At 38.8% G+C, this 22,716-nt stretch overlaps 1 protein-coding gene across 1 annotated transcript; it reads right to left on the bottom strand.

Moving 5' to 3' along the window:
- Nucleotides 1-765: 765 nt before the first annotated feature.
- Nucleotides 766-21,380, bottom strand: LRRC72 (leucine rich repeat containing 72). The gene is given in 12 exon segments (XM_037386952.1): nt 766-1,863; nt 3,621-3,648; nt 4,901-4,961; nt 4,963-5,063; nt 7,152-7,195; nt 7,197-7,239; nt 11,626-11,739; nt 13,217-13,298; nt 16,173-16,220; nt 16,222-16,241; nt 19,675-19,731; nt 21,329-21,380. Coding segments are annotated over 12 exon segments (816 nt in total). The 3' UTR covers nt 766-1,697.
- Between the last annotated feature and the right edge of the window lie 1,336 nt (nt 21,381-22,716).

Here is a 22,716-nt window from a genome sequence, read left to right as displayed (position 1 = left end):
GGGATGGAGTAATCCGAAGCATCTGTCTGGGACTGCTGAAAACGTGGTCTAGTGGAGGGTGTCCCTGTCTGTCTCAGGGAGTTGGAACTAGATGATCTTAAGCTCCCTTCCAACCCAAACCATTCTATAATTCTATCAAAAAGACCTGGAGGTCTGGAGTGCAGGCAGCAAGCTCACCTGCAGCCAGCAGTGAAGATAAATAGTGACAACAAAAGTCTAATATATCCAGCAGATCAAAGGTGTAACTATGGCACTTGGCTTGGCAGTTGCTAGGCCACATCCGGAATACTTTGTCCTGTTTTGATCAACTCAATTCAAGAGAGACTTAAAAAACAGGAGAGGTCCAGTGAGGGTGCCACCATGATGATCACAAGGTTGGAGGAATTTAGTTTGTTAGAGAAAAGATGACTTTGGGAGATCTAATCACAGTCTTACAATACCTAGAAGTAGTTATAGAGAAGATGGGGGATGCACAGGGGCAGCACAACAGCCAACAGGCCCAGGCTGTTGCAGCTGAAATTCCATCTGAATACAAGAAAATGCTCTAGAGTGCAATTAAACACTGAAAGAGATTGCCAGGAAGTGGGGGTATGTCCCTCATCGGAAATACTTGACTCACCTTGACAGGGCACTGGATAACCTAATCTCAGACCTGCTTTCAGCAGGAAGGTTGGACTAAACAAGCTCCAGAGATCCCTGCCAGCCTAGAGTGTCCTGTGGTTCTGTGCTAACTTAGCAAAGAAGGAACTCGGAAGACAAGCCACAGACTGAAGAAGGGCTTTAATACATCAGAGAGCACTGACTTAGCTTTTGGCAGAATGGAGGGGAAAAGATGTGAGGAAATGTATCATTTTCCCTCTGTGTGCACATTTCCCACTAGTTTCCTTAATGGTAACAGGCTGTAGAAGCCGGATGTGTCAGGTGTGGTGGTACAGTGCTGCATGACCCACTTGGCTATAAAAGAGCATGTTAAAACCAGCCAGCAGTCTCGGGGCAGCGCGTTGTGCGCAGCAAATCCTGCCTCTGCGGAAGGACTGGTAAGCAGAGGCCTGCATCCCCGGAAAATATTAGCAGCCACAGCCAAGAGGGAGATATCGGCATGCTTAAGAACTCATGGTTCCACCGCACTGAGACTAAATGAGCATCCTCACAAAACTTAAAAGAGTTTTCAGTGCATTTGCGGAGCACACTAATTAGCAAATTGAAACTTTGATCTGTCTCAGAGATGAGAAAAGCTTACTGGTTGCTTTCTCATATCTTTATTTTGATGAAGACAAATTACTGCCAGTGAATGCAGTAAGTCTAATTCTTCAGTAGAAATGATAATGAATGAAATTATTTATCCTTAGTTTCTTAAAAATTAACTTGCAGTTTAGCTTTAATAATTTCTGATAACGAAAGTATGGCAAGAGCATTTAGCTTTAATAATTTCTGATAACGAAAGTATGGCAAGGATTACGCTCCAAGCAACTTTTATTCTAACATTGCCACTATTTAGAATTTGTTTTCTTATTTTCTTCACTCTCCATATTACATATCTAATGATAAAAGGAATGTTACACTAACACTTTTTTGGCTGGAAGTTCATTTAATTAGATGCATGGTTTACTGTACTTGTTTTATAGAGAGATTAACTAACTTAAGGGGCTTATCTCCACGCTAGAGAGGAATAATTTTTTTCTTAAGGAAGAAAGCATTCATCTAAATAGGACTGTCAGCTTCTCATGGGGTTCTTCTGCTTTGTTTTCAATCCATCTTTCTTGACAGGTGGCTACTTTGTTGCAGTCAATAGAGGAAAATTCCATTAACGATCTTGTGATTGCCTGTAGTAAAATGGCATCTTCAGGGTTCTCAAATGGTACTCTGCAAAAAGAACAAAGCAAATGAGCATTACCTGAAACTTTCCAAACTACTTTGGAGATAATTTACTACACACACTCTGTGTAGAAAGTGAAGTTAAAAGTCATGAAGACACTGAGAATTTGAAAATTTTCGATTTTTGGAAGGTTTCCTTCCTTTAACAAATTCAAGGTGGCAAAACAAAATAAGAAAAGGTCAAAATCACAGGATTCTAAGGAAAAAAAAGACCATGCTAGAAATTATTTAAAATACATTTATAGTAGACTTAAAAATATTTTGTTATTTTCAACTGCTTTTTTCCCCCCCAGAAATTATAATTGTTGTATACTTTTAATGCTCTTATTAAAGTCATAAAACTAATTTTATGATTTCATAGTGATATGATGCCCATTAAAGCAGGGGCCCTCAAACTTTTTAACCAGGGGGCCGGCGCGCGGATGCAGTGGCAGGCAGTCATCTGCGGCCCCTTGGTTTCCCCCCACCCCCCGGCGGGGGGGTCTGTAAATACCAGGGGCCGGATTGAGGACCCTGGGGGGCCGTATCCAGCCCGCGGGCCGTAGTTTGAGGACCCCTGCATTAAAGCAAATACACATTTATTTCACTGTGATTCTTTTCACCAGCCACCATGCTGATATCCCTAGTCCAACCTCCGAATCCAGAACACTGCAGGCTTATGTTCATGCATCCTGCCACAGCTGCAGGCTGGGAGAGAGAAGTGGCAGACACACATCATCAATGCAGAATTGACAAGGACTTCATGTTAGATCAAATCCTTTTAACTCAGATAAAATATTAAAACCTGATCTTCTAAGAACTTATTTCCTGAAGAGGTACCTTTAGTGACACACACCTAATATAAACCATGGGACTGTGTCCACCCAGTATGACACACTTTGTCATGAAAAGGTACCTTGCAAAGTGTAAGCGTCTACATAAATACGATGGAGGGGAAGCTGTACATCAATTCTATCAATAAGGACAATTAACTCCACTGAAGGTGGGCAAGAATTTTTAAATGTAAATTAGCTTCATTGTAAAGAGCTGTATTCAAGTGAGCAGCGATATAAAATCAAATTGTTAAGAATATCATCACGTGTAGGTTTTTATCATTTCCCTTAATAATTTTTTCAAATATTTCCACAAGTAAAGCTAGACAATAAAAACAAGCCTGATATTTGAAGTTTGTAAATTTGCTGTTATAAAGATGGCATCTAAAATGTATCACCTCAAAATGCAACACTCAGACTGCCTCAATCCAGACACAAAGATAACAGAGATAAGTTTTACATTCATTTCTATGATTTTGAAATTTAAAAGAATAAAAGTAACATCAAGTGCAGGCCAAAAAAGTTGAATTCTACAAGTCATGATATTTTCCAGAGAGTATGTACTTTTGAACAGCCAGTCAGGAGACAGTTTTCTGGGCCATAATATAGAACAGCTCTTCTGATGCTTTAATACTTAAAGCCTGTTTTTTCTAGTGATCAGTATTTGATCTTATAAATAAACAGCATTTTTATATACCCATTTCCAAATGTGGAATACCTTTCAATATTACATTTCAGACAGCAGCAAGTAGGTTGTCTCATCAGAATAGTATAGAGTTGCAAGTATGTTAAATACAAAGACCAGAATTTTTTCTGAAAAGCTCATTTTTACTGGATATTTTCTCTGGTTAGGGTATTTTTTTAGGCAAGAGAAGAGGAAATTGAGTAAATGCTTCAGAGATGGAAAAGAAAAAAATCCCCCAAATTAATTACTTATTTGTGGGATTTCCAAATTCAAAACCTTTAACAAAAAGTTCAAATTAAAACATTAATGCTGTACAGCATTTTGATTAGCTGTCCTAACTGATCCTAAATTCCTTGTTCAAATGAACTGAAAACTAGCAGATGATTTGAAATGTTCAAGTTAATCTTTTATTAAATTACTGTGGAAACAAGTATCTGTTGGGTTGGTTGTTTAAAAAATTTATGTAGTTCTTGTATTTTATTTCCTGTAGACATACATTTCCATGCACTTTTTTTTCTTTCACAGAAAAATGATGTCACTGTCTATATATGTGAATGATTGCATGGTAGAGATAAAGACAATTATAATTATCAGAAAAAAAAAAAAAGAAAAAAAAAAGATTAAACTACCCTTTTTTTCCCAGCCTTTTCAAAATTCCTGTTAAATACACTACTTTCAGGTTTACTTTTTTGATATACACATTAAAGAAATATATATAAATTGCAGGTATGTAATTACTGTTCTAAACATTATCTACATTACTGTTTAAAATGATACCATTTCAGTCATCTATGCACAACATTGTTTGGTTTTAAAGCATCAAAACAGCAGATGAGACTGTGTGGGATTTCAAGGTTTGTTCTGGATGGTCATATGGTACAAGTCAGAGGTGCCAGGTGATAGTCACCTGCTTGCTTGTGCCAGGATCATGCTGTTTTCCACATCTGAATGTTTTAAGAAGTCTAAAAATTACGTGATATGCTATTATAAGACATCATTAAAATATTCTCAGCTTAGGAAGCATAAAAAGGAAACTGCTTACCAAACTAGGCAAGATACGTAAAATTTTAAACACTATTTAGAAGAAAATACTTTCTTCAAGAGATTATTTTATAAAAGCACTAGAGGGCATCAAAACTCTACGATGCTGATCACTGTCTTGAGACTCAGCCTAGAACTGTATTGAGATGTTTTTAATTAAATAAAAGTAAAACTAAACACTGACAAGACATATTGGAAAAATGATATTTTGTTTGTTCAGCTATCTTTAAAGAAAATTCTGGAACTACAGGGAGAGCCTAGAACTCGCCACAATACTCTCGGTAGAAGGATTCATTTGCTGCCTCTTGCTGCTACTACTACTTTATGAAGCAATTTCGTTGACTTCCTGATGCATTTATACTTCATTACTAAAATATTTTTATTATTATTATTATTACTAAAACCCTTTTATCAGATCAATAAAAATAACTTTATCTAATTCAAATTGCCTAAAAATGTATGCCTTTCCTTAAATTTTTATAAATACCTGAGGGCATCATCAGTCTTCTGGCTGGTTGCGTGCATCTGCTAGATCCCACTGTAGTCCCTAGGGGCGTATTTTATTCTCTTTCCAAAAGCCATTGACTACATAACACAAGACCTTTCGTGGTTACAAAGATGAAGTGCTGACTCCCTTTCTCTTTGTGTAACTGTTGTTAAAAGGGATATAAAAAGTTTATTTGTTATATCGACTGAAAAGGCTGGTATTATCTATCTGATTGCACAAGGTGATTCACTTTTTTTGTGCAGAGCTTTGTAACAATAGCAGTGTAAATCTTCAGAATTTCACAATTCAAAATGGGAACATGGAGTGATACTTCCTAAGGCTTTAGGGTAAAGCTCTGTCCAATAAATTAAAGTCTTTTCTTCTGAGTGCAGTAGGATCAGAAGTTTTAAACCAAGAAACCAGAAAGCAAGACTTTTCATGCTGCTTAAGTGAGACCTACTGCAGAAGTCCATAAAGATTTGGAAGTTTCTGTATGAACAGCAAAACCAAGTCCTGGTTCAAGGCCAGTTCAATTCCCATTGCTTAATTACAGAGAAAACTGTAGGACTGCAATGAAAACAAAAGCTCAAATTTTCCTGGTTTGCACTTTAATTAAAAAATAAGTTTAAATATTAAACAACAAGTTGGAGACCGTTAAGTCAAATAGGGGATAACTTCAATGATCTGAACTGCATATTAATCTAAGTACTTCAGCTATGGAACAGAAGTGAGCTAAAAGGTTTAGAACAAGTAACTCTGGCAGAAGCATTTTGAATTCACGTATGTTTATAAGTCGTGGTGTCTAGGGGACCAATTAGGAAGGAACTGCAGGAGTCATGCCTGGAGGTAACAGAAGTGTGAGCACATGTCTGGTGTAAAGGAGACAGCCAGGACTACGCTGTGGTAATGTTCCACAGATGGTGAAGAAGCTTTGTAGTGTTAGAGAAATAGTTCACTAAATAGAAAGTCCAGGGTACAGCCTGATACAAATTAATGCCTCCAGTCTTAATCCAGGACTGATTACAGCATAACTGTACTTAGGAGATTAAGTCCAGGAAAATTTACAGAAGTGTTTCTAGAGCTGTAAATGCAACACGTATTTTCCAGCACATTAAGCCTCAGTCATCACTCCCTAGTCAAAAATGATCATTAATAAAACAGTCTGACAGACGTGCTGAGCACGGGTGTAACACAAGACCAAAGATTCGAGAGACTGGAGGTACTAGTGCAAAGTGAATGTGTCAGCAAATAGCCATGTGGTCAGATCCAGCAGCTCCTCATCAACCCCTGGCACTCGCTGCAGCCCACCTAACAGCTCCCCTTCCTGACAGAGCGACGCAGTCTTCCAGCACCTGCAAATCCTGTGGCTGCATGGCTCAAGTCCTGCACCCTGATTCTCCTAAAGACTGGGAGCAGATTTTCTAGATTACTTAGTTTTTCCTTGCTTCTTTTCTTATAAGGTAGAGCTGGGGTAGGAATCAACACCTTTCTCTGTGCTCTCCAGTAATTGTCAGTCTTCCTGCCAATCGCACAGCTCTCTGAACACCAGAAACAAAGATCGCCAAAGATCACCAAAGTTGATATTCTGGGTCCACTGTGGCATGTTTATGGATTGATTTATCACCTGGCTATTCTTAAGACAACAAGGTTTTTTTCTGTAGAATTTACAGTAGACAAGCTGTGAAAGACCTCTTGATGATTTGGCAGTCCTGGGTTAACAGTTGGACCTGAGGATCTTAAAGGTCTTTTCCAACCTAAATGATTCTATGATTCATGAAGATTTATATTTGAAAGCTTGGTCAGCGTGTACCTCATCAAGAAATGTGCATATACATATTTGAACTGTACAGAAACACGTAGATAGCTGAGGATATTACCCGTATCTAAGTAAGCATGCTCACCGTTGTGAACATACTAGTTTGAATGCACAACTGTAGGTACACGTTTCTAAGCACAGGCTTTTATCTGTCTTACCCCCCAAAAATACAGACCAAGATACGAGATAAACATACACAGTTTCAAATGAAAAAGACACAAATCAAAAGTATTTGGCAAAGTAAACTATTTGTGCCATACAGCCTCTATTTTCTTGACAAATCTTGCAAATAACATGGGCAGCTGTTTGTTAGATCTTTTGCTATACCAACAAATGCATGTAAAAGAACAGGCAAGATTAATTTACCTGTTTTCTCAAACCGATTAAAATCAAAAGCAACTATCAATGCTTTGAGAAGAGGAAAGCAATTCTTACACTTCCTGTCAAGGAACTGTACTGAAGGAAGCAAGTATATCACAAAGCCAATAGCCTGGGCCTTGTGCCAGAGGGTTATGGAATAGGTCTATAAAATGTATACATAAACCCCAAACAACATCACAAAAAACCCAAACCCAGCAAAAGAAAAACAACTAGCTTTGCAAGGCAGAAAAAGTAAAGATAACCAGTAGCTGAAGATTATGTACAAAATATTACAAAATTCAAATTGATCTTATGCTAAGTAAACAAAACACAGTCTCTTTACACATGCAAAATTATTCAACTACACTCAGACTGCAAGAATTGGCTTATTGCAGAATATGCAAAATACCACAGGCAAGAACTGAGTAAAAGGTGCCATCACGCACTCCAAACCTTTGAAGTTTTTTTTCTATTTTTTATGACATACAGACAAAACCACTAAGTGTTTGCCTTTGATTTTCTTATGTATTGTTAGGTGATGCTTATTTTAAATAATAGTAGTCTTTTAGGTGTGACAGCTTAAGGGTAAGACACAAAATTTGTAGAGGGAGAGAGTTATTATAACCAGATAAGCTTTAGGATACCTAAGGCTTTATCGTAGCTGATATATAGTTTTTTATCCCATAGACACAATATAAAATGTAAACACCCAGTCCTCTAATGTTTTGGCAGACGATGAGTTTGAAAACTCAAGAGACTTAAAGAGGAAAATGTTTAAAAGGGCCTGAATTTGTGAGAACCTGGGTCCCGCTAACTTTCATTGAGACTTGAGGTACTAAGCTCTATAAGCCCATTAAGAACTTGACTAAAATACTCAGGTTCAGGTTCCTATCACCTGAATAACCGAACCTTTGCAACCCAGAGACAGGTGTCATCCCTGTGCTGCTGCTCTGCCAGATGTGGAACATTTGCCTAGCTGGCGTGTCAGATCAGTATGTTTCATGAGAGTGATATCTGAGGTTGATTAAAATAGAAACTGGCTCATTCCTAACTAGCTACCTAGCTAACAAGTAAACAAATAAAAAAGTGTTTCTGGGTGGAGTTTTTTCCTAAATGAAAAACATAATAGTGCTATTTTTCTCATTTCTATACTAATTTTAATTTAATAGAAATTTTCTCATTTCTATACTAATGCTGTTCTTCTGGGACAGTAAAAATAATCAGGAGGCTGCCACCCTGATATTGGAGCAAAGAAAAAAAAATACCTTAAATTAACAATTTTGATACCTTCTACCAAGGTTTACACTGGTCTGTTTTTCTTTTTCTGAGGACAGGCTATGGCTAATAATCACTCTAGGGTAAAAGAACCTGTTACATGTAATTTTAGCAGTTAGGGAAGAAAAGATGGTATTACAGAAGCAAATAAGAGATACTAGAAGAAGAAAAAAGTCTGGAAATCTTTCACACAGATTTGTAAACTACAAGACACCATTTTATGTTCTTCAGGATAAGTATGACTGCCAAAGACGGCCCACTGCCTGATGTGATTTAGCGGTTATTTTCAGGGCGCGGTAAGGTTGGAATGGGTATTTGGTATCTCCTACACAGGAAACACCTGTTCATGTATTCAGAGAACTAAAATATTAAAATATTTTAGTTCTTCAACAGCTTTTAAAAAGTTACTGTACTTAAAAGTACTACAAGACCCACAAGGTGGCAGCTAAAAAAAAAAAAAAAAGTTCCATTTTTACCAAAGTAGCATATATCTAGTTTTTCTACAAAGTGTTAATCAGAAAGAAGATTAGGTATACATTTGATAAGTCTGTTCTCGAGTCAAGAAAGTATGTGATAGCATTCCAGAGACAAAAATGTTTCAGAAAGATCTTTAAAAGCAGGTATGTTTGGTAGTGGGATGTGGGTAGTGGGATTTATTCAAAGATTCAAGAGAGATTTTTCTAAGGCACAAACCAGGGCTGATACTAAGTACTTCTGAATCTGGATGATAATCGGAGCATGTCCCTCCTCAACACTTACTTGTAGGTTTATTTTAGAGTATATGAATTTTTCTACTGCTCATTCTTACAATAAATCCATCCATTGTATGGATCAAGATGGTCTTATTTTACAAAACATCTGGGATCCATTCTTGGCTCTGCTATCTACTTTCCTGTCAAGGTCATGCAATTTTACTTTTACAAATTAGGGATAATGCTTTCTTCTGCCACAGTTTTGTCTGTTTTCTCTATTTGGAATGTAGGAAAACAGTGTGCCTATCCCACATGGGGCAGAAAAGAACTACTGTGGTAGAAACATAGTGAAGAACAAAAAGAGTTTTCTGAGGTCTAGCAGCAAGATGTTATCAGCTGTGGATAATAAATCAGTTCAGGCAACTTACAGAGTACATAACAAAAATCTTGGATTCCAACAGGGAGATGTGAACACAAGGTGAGCCCATAAAGAAACCTTCTGTATCTCCCAGAAGGCTGCAGTTGTGAGCAACCCATCCAGTAAATCTTTAGAAGCTGAGTGTCTTCCCTGAATGCCTGAAGAAGAATAGTAGTATGCTATAAATCCAGTGCAGGGCAGTGGCTAAAAATCACAAGACGGCCTTAAGGAAGAGAAACACAACATTTTGGCAGCTGAATACTAATTCTAAAGTGAACAATAGTAGTGTATTAGACTGCCCCATTTTAATAGTTCTAATGTCCCCAAAAGCTACAAAATAATAAATTATTATGCATCCAGAAGCTCTGTTGAAGGCTAGCAAGCGGGGTTTTTAATCAGATTGTCTGGCAATAAAAAAATCAACCTCACAACAGTGAGAACTCTCCCATTCCCAAAACAGTTTTTATTTTATAAAGGTGAGTTATGGGCACAGCCCTCTCCAAAGCTACACAGTGCAAATTCTGCACCCGTTACACATTTCTTAATATTGCAAGAAGGCATACAAATTATATAGTAATATGATCTGATATATAGGATATGACTTTTAAATTTTATTTTGTTCATTTATTATTGTAATTTACTTCAAATATGACAGTGTGTTTTATTAAACCAATAGAGTCCTGTTAATTTGAGAACTCATTATGAAATCTCTTTGAAACAAATACAACGACAGTTTTTTCATGACTACAAAGATCAAAACAAAGTGAACGTAAAGTTAAAATTATTTTCTTCCACTGATCAGTGTTTACTCTCATGTCTTTGAAATAAAGAACAATTGTCTTTTATCAGGGTAGTTTGGTATATTCTATATATTGCTTGATAGTTCTCTTAAACACTTGCTTTTCTGTGGTCCCAGCCACTTCAATACGCACCCAGTTTTCGCTATGCCATTGTGACTGCCATTTGTAATGTCTCGGCAGCACTTTAACTATCTGCTATTTGTCTTTATTTCCCACAGACTGTTGCAACAAGTACAACAAACCCCCTGTGCTTGTTGAAGCTCCTTATTAATTTGTAGGCTATAACATTAAATTCAAGTGACTGCACCATTCATACATAGGATGTCTGTCCAGACTTTGCGTAACCACTTCAAACAACTGCATTCTTAAATCGACTATTTTTTCAATCTTGCATATAATGAAAAAAATTACAGTAATTTGGGTGGCATGTTGTCTTCCTAAACACTTGATTGTTTTTTTAATTTTGGCCCAGTATCAAGTTCAATTAAAAGTGTACTTTCCGAGTCATATTTTCCCTTCCTGCAATCAGACATCCAGTTTTCTAAATGCATAAGGGGGTATGGCTTGATGACATTCACCTCCATTAACTGGGTCACTAAGATGTGAAACTTGTTTCCTGTTTTCTCAAAGTACTGAGCGTTTGGCATGACCTATGATGACATTCTTTTAGGAACCATGGAAAAAGACTGCTTACAATTTCACTTTCAATAGGTTTATAGCATATAATCCTGCTTTCCCTGGAGGCTACTTCTTATATTTAACTTCGTGGCGCCAATGCTGTCATGTATAACTTGAAATTTCAGAGCCTATACTACTTTCATTTCCAGCCAGTATATCAAAAAGTATGCTACTTAACAGGTATTATTATACTTAATATCTAAAGTATATTTATAAATACAGAAATCCACAGCCTGCCAAAAGATGCAGAAAGTAAGTTCTATGAGCAACAGAACTAATGAAGCAGGAGTTTGGGTTCTATAACCTATGACTCACACTCTCAACAGCAACAACACACGTTTCTCAGCTCCCTTCACCTCTATGATAATCCCTCTGTACTCTCATGTTCCCTTACAAAAAAGCAGCAGTAAACTGCTTTGCCTCCAAGCTACTCATCCAGAAGACTGGCTAGCCAGCAGCCAAAACCAGTTAACTTCTGAACTCATTTGGCAGGTTTTTCTTACTTGAGGTACTCTCTGTGGAGTTTTCATGTTTTGGATATCTCTTTCTTCTGTCAAATTTGGTTGAAATTATTAATTAGCTTCAAAAGCTATTGAGAAGTGATGTGGAAACAGACAAGTAACATCCTGATAGGAAACATTAAAAACTACTGCTCACTGTTCTGCAAAATAAAAACAAGGTATTACTTAGGGTCTGCAAGCTTATCATTCCTTTCAGTTCCTTCACTTATTTGCCAAGTTTTTTTAACTGGTTGTTGCGAAGCAACTGAATCCGTAATGCACATAAGTGCTTCAGAGCACCTGAAATAAAATTAAAAATAATTATTATCACTATACCTACCTGCCTTTATTAGATAATGATTTCATTCTGCTGCACACTGAATTTGATATTCTAGTTATCCATCTCTGCCTGCCTTTTGATAACATTTCGCATGAGATTAATAATAAAAAAACCCCAGAGATTTCAGTATCGCTTTTATCTTTCCAGTCACATACTCACATACTTTGACTATACGTCTAACTTTTTTCACTCCAGTTCCTTCCATTTGTCCCCATCACCCTTGTCTCAACAAATCAACATCAGCATCCTCTCTTCTTCCTCCCTTCCCCCTATTATCCCAGTAATCTTTGATGCATCTTTACTTCCTTTTACCCTGACCTAGTGTTACCTTTGCCTCACACGTAGCACTATATCCATCCCTAATACTACATTTACCTCACAAGCAATAGTGAATTCCTTAGAAAATAGTTCAGTTTCAAATAAGTATTAATGTGTTAAAATGTTATTACAAAATGTTGTTGTGGCTGACCCAGACTATGTGTTCACATCCTCACATCACATCAGTCTTAGACAACTCATTTTCTAAATTCTATACAGCATTTCTCATCCACGTTTCTCTACCAATGATACTTGCCCTTCTGGTTACCCATATTTTGTTGTCTTTTGTATTGTCTCTTGTGCTCATATTTTTTCTTTCAAACTTTCATTTTTCTCAAAATCTCACAGAAACTAATCAACACCATTTCTCATCCCAACATTCTATAGGGACAGAGAAAAGTAAAATATTAACATTTAAAATGTCTAAAATATACACAAATCTATTATGCTTTGGCCTCTTCATTCACAAATTCACCAGTCTGGTACAGCCACCTAACCTACAAGAGCAAGCAAAACTGAAATCGAACTGTAAGACATGTAATTTTACAATTAAACGGTTTTGCAGCAGCTTTGCAGAATACCTCTGACTATAAATGTAACTGTATCAAGAAGAAACTGCAGAACTTTAGTGGCTACATTAAAATGGGACAACTTATTAATTTATTACCCTTTTATTTATTTTATTTATTTATGTTAATGTCAGCACTGCTATTAGTTTTTCATCATTTAAACACAAATGGCTCTCAAAAGGTACTTCTATCAGCTCACAGAGTACCTGGTCAGCAAGAAGACTAAAAATCATCATGTAAAAAGAGCTCTGCATGTTTATTTTCAATATGAAATAGGGTCACGTGAGATCAAAAACATTTCACAATTGCCTGAATTAAAGTGAATGACATTTCATCCCTTAGACCAGGATAAACATATCACCTTACTGCCACTCAGGTATGCTGGAACAATTAGATTTCTAATAATTAACACGTAATGTTATGCATACATAGGAGCTTTCAACCATTAAGTTACTTGCTGTTGTCAACTTTCACAAATTTGAATGCCAATACACAGAAAATGAAGTACAGGCCCCTGCTTGACAACCTGAAAACGGAAGAGCGGTGGTACCTGATATATCTGCCAGTTCATTATTGTTGAGATAGAGCTTTGTCAAGCCATAGTTTTTGATCAAGAAAGTTAAATCTTAGATCTGATATTAGAGTTAGGAAAACTGTTACGTGTCAGTCTAAACTGAACTTTGGAGAAGTATAAACTCAGCATGTTGAAAACGATTTAACTGTAGGTAGTTTCTTGCATTTCTGTTCAGAACTCGTGGTTTAAGTATTCTCTTGACAGCTGAATCTTCATTAAAAGTACTGATTACACATCAAATACACATAGCACAGCCCTACCCAATTTTTTTAACTACAAATTTAGTACTTGTATTTGGAAACAGATTTCATTGAATTACTGGTCTTCATATTTTCTTTTACTTCTATTCACATTTGAAATATTTTTTACTGTAAGAACACCCTTATAGAATGTAATAATTCCATGTTGATTTAAAAATACTCCTGAAATAAACCCTTGCATAAGCCCAGCATCTAATTTTAAAATTACTTCTTCATTAGCAGGTCCAAAGAGCTTATATATGTTCTAGACTTCCAAAAATGACATTTAATGAGAGTTACAGAATCAATTACAATTACAGAACAAAAAATGTATGTATGGGTATATTCCCAATAAAGAGTTATCTTCCGTCCCTATGAAAACTCATCCCCTTGCTTGGAGAAGCTGATTTCTAATTATTGTCTTGACTTGAATGCAAGGTAAAGTATATGCAATGGGATACCAAACTGACCATTATAATAGCTGAGAACTGGGAGTAATAATGGTGCCTAAGTATTTCTCCTACAGTTTAAATGCAAGAACAACAATTTTATTCCTGACATTACTTTGTTTTCTGTGATGCAAAGTGGAGGAATGATTTCCGTCCTTGAATTGTGCCACTGATTTTAAAACAAACATGCTTTGCTCTGTGCATTAACAGTATTTGAAAGTTGGAAGGCGGAGATTAAGACAGAGATTTTTCCATTCCTATGTTCTCTGAAATCCTCTGCGAAAAGATACTTCACAGTTCAAAATAATACCATTCTCTGAGTCTTGCTTCACCTCAGAAAAAGCTGGTTCAGTGAAAACAGCAATATTGTACAAATGAAAAGATCTTACTCTTCACAACGATTCTTGTATGGTGTGAAGCCCACACACCCCTACTGTATATAGCGGTGTTTCCCTATCTTTGACAAGTTTGGGGGGTTTTAGGATCATCTGAAAGTTGCTTTTTTGTGACAAAATTATTGTGATGAATTTTTAAGGAACAAAAAAAGATGTCATCTTCTGAGTTCAGAAAAATATGCTTCCCCTATTAGAGCATTTTTCTCCTAAGAAAAGCCACTGAGTGGCTTCTCCACATATGTTATATAGAAAATGACATTTCCACACAAGTTGTATAGAACAAAAGAAGAATGCTCTTTGTTACTGCCTAGGTAGGAAAGTGAGATTGGTGCAAAAATCAGATTTATTTATCTTTTAGGGTCAGCAAGATCAGTTCTGCTTATTCATCTGGCCGTTTCTTGTTCTTTAGTGTCCTTTAGGAATACAAGGGAAGGCCTTATTATACCTGTGGTTTTAGTTCAACCTTTTAATGTATCCATATTTTTGCTTTTTTTGAAAATAGTTGGATAACCACAGGTCTTTCAATGAAGGTGACAGGCTATATAATTGATGTTAGCCTGGGGCAGCAGATACACATACACTCCTAAGTGACATGGAATGTAAATTTATTTTTCTGCTGCTCACAGAGCTACTTATTTAGCTGAGCAAGCAATTCTGGTGTTTTAGAACTTTGGCCCACTGTGGAAGTCATGTAAACTACTGTACAGTAAGATATTTAAACGCAGTTTAGAAATCTGTGGGGTTTATCACTTTTCTTGCTTTTTAACTACCGGTGGCTGACGGTGAAGGTTTGGATTCAATTCAACTATTTAATAATGGTTGGCTACGTGTTTGGAGATTTCTAAATCAGATAATTCTACTGTCAAGTAGTTGATTTTGTGTAACATACAATGTGCTTAGACTTGGCTGGAAACTGTAGTGTCCAGAAACTTTGACAGAGCATTGTCTTAAACCCCCTATAAGGATATAATAAACACCATAATCTAGATTTGCACAGATGGAAAAAGTAAGGCATGTCATTTGCGTAACTGATTTAGGACCCTGCAGTGCCGCATTGGAAACAAGAGAAATTAATGTGGCCCAATGTCATACTCCAATTATTTGCCTGGAAATCTGGAAACTGAACATGTTTAGGTGACATAACAGCCTGCATAATGGTTGAAGATACCCCACCAACCCCAGCCTTGCAGAGCTACTTACTGTGCACAGGGAGAAGCACATTTTAAAGAGTTTTATGTCACTCTTGTGGGCATCTGGGCAGAATGTAGTCTCACTTCAGCCACCAGCCTGCCAGGAAATAAATGATGCGTGTCTGCAAAAGCATAAAAAAACCCAGCTACACATTTCCTGCAGTCCATTCCTTTCCTGAAAAACTAGGAAGACCAGAAGTTGTCACAAGAACACTTTACAGCCATAGCACCCCTCCGCCGGCTCCAAGAGCTGCCCACTCTGGTGGGTAGAGTATACTTGCTATGAGTTACACTGAAACTGCTACCCCAGACCTCAGGTATCGGTATGCTACCAGGCAATTTTGCCAATAGTTTAGCTCAAAATACACTCGATGTTTCTTTTTATTGCTAAGGTATTAGCACAAAACCTCAGTTTCTTAAATACACAAAATTTATAAATGTGATGCAAATCTAAAAGAAAATATATCAGCTTACACTCTCTAATGCAAAAGAATACTGTTTGTTCAAATCTGTCATGTTTAAATCAGTTAAATTTGCCGGGAAATTAAAAATAATTTAGTAGCTTGACAATTACATAATACTTCATGTTAAAAAAATAAGAAATAATAATCAGGGAGTGTAGATGTATAATTCTGCTCTTTAAAGGAATACATTCTTACCTTGTTGCTGTTAATCCACAAATGCCTTAACCTATGAAACTGTGATAAGACTTGGGATACTTCTTAGTCCTATGGTAGAAGGAAAGAAAAACCAAAACAAGAAAAAAGAGTAACAAAGTTTTTAACATTAATGGTGCTTAATCACTTTATAAATGGTTTATTTTTTTATAAATAATATTATACAAGCACTAAAAAGCCATACCTCTGTAGAAATCATAGCAGAGAAAGATGCAAAGAACAAGATGGCAGAGACAGTGTGAGCATTCTACACACCTGAAAGTACAAAGCAGCAGATGGTAAAGAAATGGAAACAAACTAAGTGATATATTCTTTTTTTTTCCATAACAGCATTTATTTTTCCAGGCAGTATGAGCCCCATGTACTTTGCAGTTTGTAGAAATCCTGCTTAGAACACAGGAGAAGTTTGGCATCCTGGCATCACAAACCTAAAGGGAAAGTTGCATTGAAGATGCAGTGTGGATTGTCCAGCCCCAGCGCCAGACAGGCAACAGAAGACAGACACCAAGCACATCAATGTACATGTTTCTTATTATTTTTCATATTACTGCATATTGTGAAACCTCTTGCCCTTTTTTCACCCCTCTTCTCTCCTGTCATATAAACTTACTATTTACACACATTCATTAACCATCTTGTTTTAAATCAAACAGCACATCCACTGAGGCTGGAACTATCTCCTATGTGCTCGTAGGGTTTTTTTGTTTAATTGTGTATCTACCACTTTGAGCTTGCTAGTGTACTATAAATAACAAATTACCTACTAACCAGAGAATATTAGTGAGCTGCCAAGTAATTTTCACTAATTGCTCCTCTTTATTTTTCATTGCTTTAAATAAATATTCTTGATTTCCACTAGAATAATTATAGATGACCTTTACATGACAAATTTTAATTGACACACTAAAACTTTCCTTGTGGATTTTAACATGTTGCAAGACTAGCACCAGTGTTTTAGAAAAAAAATAACAGGACTGATGATAAAAATTAACCTCCCACCATCAGCCTAAAATGATCTACTCGTTTTCCAACTGCAAAGCCTACTTACTCTCTAGCTTCCCAAGATGCTGGTGTTTGGGTTTTATTTTAATAATCCCTCCAGATACAAAGGGGAAGCAGATACCTTTTCTGATCTTGCATTTGGAAAAAAAAACATGTCAAGAGCAAACCCTACAAAGTTGAGGTGCTTTAGTTTTAATCTCCTGTATGTCTGAAAATGAGATGATCCCATATTGCTACTTTCTTAAACTGTTTATTTGGCTTCCTCAAATAATCCATAAAAACAAATACATATTTCTGTGTCTATTGTCACAAGTAACCAGAAAAAAACATTACTGCGAGTAGTAAAGACAAGCAGGTGAGTCTTGACAGGACATACAGAGCTCTTACAAAGCTACTATCTAATTCTCCTGTACATCCCTGAACTACTTTTCAGGTGGAAAAGCCAAAATTTCCTCATATTCTTTGTCACTGTGGTTCTATACCTAGTTTACAGGTTTATATTTTAACTAGCTTTACTCCTTCTTTAGTAACAGCCTCATCTTGACTATCTCCAAGCCTTGATCTGTCTGGGTTTTTTTCTGGTATTAAGGTATCTAATTTGCCCCAGGTAGAGCTTAATTCCTCTAACATTTTAAAAGAACTTGTCCCTTTCTGTATGCCTTCCAGACTTTGCATGTCTCTTACAAACTGATCCTTTTTGGCCTGCAGCACTCTTCTCCTACCTACTGCTAAGTTAATCAGTTTTCCTAGGATCACAGGTTTCTGTGTCCAAAAGTACATCTTTTCATGTCCTTTTAACAGCAGTGGTTTAAAAATATAAACTCATTCCCTCTTATATGATTGACTTTAATTATTATTTTTTCATTTTCTTATTTCAGCCAGCAGAACATTATGCCAAACCAACAGGTAAGGAGGCATTATCTGATACTGAGATTGGCTGAGGTTCAAGGTTTATATAAATTGGTATAGAATAAAAGGAATTAACTTCTCTCCAATCATCAAAGGAGCCACCTTGCATCATCTTTCTCAAAAAGGTTTCATGGGAAGACAGATCACTTATGTGTCTGTGTCTGCCATCTGAACATTTCTTTTTATTCCATACCAAAAAAACATTTCAAAGCCAGTAAGGGCACACACATTTAGGTATTTAAACTCAGAAAATGTGCCTATCAAGACTGTTTACACAGTCTTAATTTGTTTACACATAGGCATTATAATAATTCCTTGTATGACTTAGAAAAAAAAAATATATATAGTAATTTACTCATTATTTAAACTTCTTCCTTAGATTTTATGGGTTTGCTTCTTTCTAAAATACGTATTTTAATAATTTTGACAGTAAGTATATGTTTTACATTTTCTTTTCACAAAGCATCAAATACCCTTGGTGTAAATCAGAAGTTGTACTAGGAATTTAAAGATACTAGTGGGCAGACGTAGATTTTCAAGACCATCTGATTTCCACTAAAAAAAGGCTAGACAACACTGAAACCCCTTAACACGCTTTTTTTTTTTTTTCATTCATAGGACCTAGAGACCTTGAAAACCTTGTCCCTGAATTATTAAATTACATTAGTTCTTTATCTATGATATTAACCATACAAACAGTAGATGCAGTTGTGAGGCTGCAGACAGGTATGCAACACTTGGAATGATGCCCTGGCCAGAAATTCAAAGTACGCTTTCCAAAAACTTTGAAGTATGCCCTGTCATGTATCCATCTTTCTATGGTAGCCTCTCAGCATGTTCATCTGACAACATACACTTCTATCAACCTAGAACACCCACAGGTTCATGAAAGCTTTGCCTTCCTTCACTTCGCATGGTTTCTTCTCCTCATCTGCCCTACATCTTAAGCTGTTTCACAAAGCTCTCGGAGATCAGTTCTCTGATCAGTACTGCCAGCCCCAAACAAGTGCTCCTGTACTCACTTCATGTTGCCCTGCCCTCCATTCTTAGTAGTAGAGATGCAGGTAATTTCAAAGGTGCTACCACTGAGTTTTACTGTTGCAATAACAGATTTCTTCAGGGAGGTCAGAAATTTGGCAGTTCTTAGACTGGGCAGGTCCTGTGTTTTTTCGTTTGCCTTCTTGATACTCTTTCCACCCAGCTGTACGAGCCAGTTAGAACAGGCAGAGATCAGCCCATTAAGCCTCACTCCTCTGCTCCTTGTGGTAGAAGTTCACGCACAACTCTGTGAACTTAAAGACCCTCAAGCAATTCTGGGTTGCCGGAGAAGGATTGTGTATCTAGGGCTGAGGCAGTTAACTGCTTACTGCGAGTACAGCTCTGCTGCGTATGTCAGTAGATCTTCACCATTTCTTCCTTCACAACATGTATGGACTAGGTATAAATATGATTTACTGACATTTCACATACAAACGATGTTCAGGGAACATCTGATACAGAAAGTACTATGAAAGGTTACCATTTACTGTGTGCTCTACTTTTAGTAAAAGCCAAACCGAGAAACATACTTTACTTAACTGTCCAGCTGGATACAATGCTAAGACATCCACATTCCTCTTAAAGCACACATCTTCAGCCATTTTTTTATGGCCTGACAGTCAGCAGAATATACTGCATAATTTTAGGTTACATTATAAAATATGCATATTCAGTGTCTAAATTAATATGCACACCAGAATTAATATATCACAGCACCTGGCAAGCTATAACATAAGTCTAAAAGAGTTAAAGAGATACTGAATTAAAAGACTCTATTTGTAATTGATAAAAATCCTCCAACGATTATGTTACACTTACACTAATCATCTTTTCTGTGGATAATCACAGTTCATAGACACAAAGTGAAAAAGTAATGTTACGTTGACTGGAGGGTGGGCTTCTCACTCAGGTCAGCCAACCCAGCACAGGGGATCAAGAAAACTGCTTACCTTGCAATGCAGTCGCAACTTTATTTTATGCAACTTTATGCACATGATGTTTTAAATCATGCATCCAGAAAACTCTGCTTGTTCATTTCATGTTGAAAAATACAGACACAATTTTGCTTTTTCAGAGGATATTACTGATGTGCTATGATTTGCTAGAGCAATGAATCCTAGTAACGTAAGGATTATGGACCTGGGTTTTCTAGCAGCTGATAAAATTATCGATCAGAAAAAAAAATGTTTTTACTGCATGTGTTGTTATGCCCTACATCATTAAGATCACTATTGCTGAAAACACAAAACCGGGACTTGGATGGGCATATCTGGAGCGGCCTGTATTGGCTGCACGACCACTCCAGCGCATCCTGGGCGCATTGCACATACACGCAGTGACTGCGGCGGGTGTGCCGGGCCTGCGGCACCTCCTGAACAGCAGGAGCAAAGGCGCTCGCAGCCGCTTGTTCCGCAGAGCTGGTGTTGGGCCAGTGGCCATTTGCCGAGGAACTCGCTGGCCCACAGCCTGACCGCAGCTGTCAGGCAGGGGCGGGGGGGAGCTGGGACAAATGGCCGTGTCTTTCTTTCTACACAAGATAAAATCTGCAGGTGGAACAAGTGCTATCTAGAGAAGAGCAGCTGTCCGCCAACTCCAAGCGTGTCAACATCTGTCCCAGGGAGTGCCGAAGGCCGGCAGGCGTACGGATGGGGATCGGACAGCTGCTTCAGAGGGCCGGCATCTCGGATACCGCCTTCGCCAGCCGCCAAGGCCGTGCCCCACGGCTTGTAGCACCCCCTCCGCTGCCCCAGCCCTCGCCCTCTCCACACGCTGGGGCCGCCCCTCCCAGCCAGACCCCCCGCCACAGCGGCCGCTCCCGCAGCGCTCAGGCGTGCGGCTGCTCCCGGCCGGGCGCTCCCCGGGGGCAGGCTGTGGCGCAGGTGCCGGGGCCGGCTCTCCCGGAGGAGCCGAGCCGCCCGCTGCCGCCCTGGGGCGAACAGAGGGTGGCGGGACCGCGCCGGGCTGCCCGGCCGAGCGGGGGAGGGCAGCCCCGCCGCCAGGCACGCCTTCGCTCGGTGCGCGCCAGCCAGCCCTCGCCTCGCCTCCGCGCCCCCGGCCCCGCACTGCGAGGGGGCGAGCCCGGCGCCGCCCGCCTGTGGGGCCGGGCCGGGGGCGCTGCGGGGGCGAGCGGGCTGCGAGGGGCCGCGCAGGGGCGGCCGCCGTTCCGGGCGGGGCGCGGCGGGGCGAGCGGAGAGGCCGCCGCTGCGCTCACCGGCCACCGGCGCGGGCGGCCGCCGCCATTTTAGCGCCTCGCGGGGGTGACGGGGAGCGGCCCGGCCCGGCCCGGCCTAGCGGGGAGGGGGCGGCACCGTCCCAGCGCCCCGTTAGAAACGGTGCCGCCGCTTCGACCCCAGATGGGAGCCTGAGCCTCTGCCGGGCAGCCCGGGCCTGGACGTTCATCGAGACGGGGCTCCGTGCGGGCGGAAGGAGGCCGGTGGCGGGCTGCGGGGGTGGGAGGGGGCCGCGGTGTCCCTGCGGCAGGCCCCGGGACAGCGGCGGCCCGGGGAAACGGGGAGAGACCTGCTTTCCCTCTGGGAAGCCACGTGGCTCCTACCGTGCACAGTCCTGGAGAAGTGTGCTGCTGCCTTTTTTGTTTTAAACGACATTCCTGTGTATGTCTGGGGGTCTGGGGTGTTTGGTTTTGATTTTTTGGGGTTATTTTTTTTTTAAAGCACAAATCCTATGTGCATGTATGTCTATATGACACAAAGAAAACACTTGTGAGTTTTACAACCAATCTACACCATATACTTACATATCTGCAACTTAGGAATCACCTTGGTGCCTGAGAGTGTGTCTCCCGTGCTGGCTCCTGGGACGGGCCTGCAGCTGTGACAGTGCGTTTAATGGAGTTTGGTTGTAAAGTAACACAAAATGTTTATGACATCCACATGTGCAAGCAACTGTTGCCATGTTGTTATTTTTATAAAAATTTTACTGCGTGGCACAAGCTGAAAAACAGAAAAAGCAATTTTGTGTGCATGCGTGTGTGCACACTTATATGCATGTAGGACAATAGAAAATGTTTGATCAAGCTACAGCAAAAATATGTCTGAAAACTTGGAGCTTTATTTAGAATTTAATTTACACAGAGTACGCAAGTTGGCAGAAATAGTCATTGTAAATTATGTGTAACTGATATACAAAGAACAAGAGTTGTGTGTGCAAATATATGAATAAGCTGTCCCTCATGGAATTAATTATGTGCATGCCTTTGCTTGTTCAGACCACTGAAACTAGATGTAGTGTGTATGATGGAGGAATAGAACTACAGTACAAGTATTATATTGCAAATACCTAATTTTCATGGAAAAATTGTGTGGGTGGCTTCCATTTCAGCTAGTTAGCTTTAAACAAATAGAAACCTGAAATGAGACAGGCTAGACATCTTAAAAGTATAAAACTGACAGTAGAAATGTCTTTAATCACTTATTTTAGCTTCTAAAAATATCTGTAGGGTATTAAAAAACATAAAAAGAGGAAATGTACTGGAGAAGAAGAAACTGGTACACAGATCTGTATTTTTTTATTTTACATTAGGGCACTCTGTTTTCAGTCAACGAGATAAAGCTACCAT

Source organism: Falco rusticolus, chromosome 4 (genome assembly GCF_015220075.1).
Source record: "Falco rusticolus isolate bFalRus1 chromosome 4, bFalRus1.pri, whole genome shotgun sequence".
Lineage (NCBI taxonomy): Eukaryota > Metazoa > Chordata > Aves > Falconiformes > Falconidae > Falco > Falco rusticolus.
Note: the sequence above shows the minus strand (reverse complement) of the source record. Positions and strands in the feature narration are given on the sequence as shown.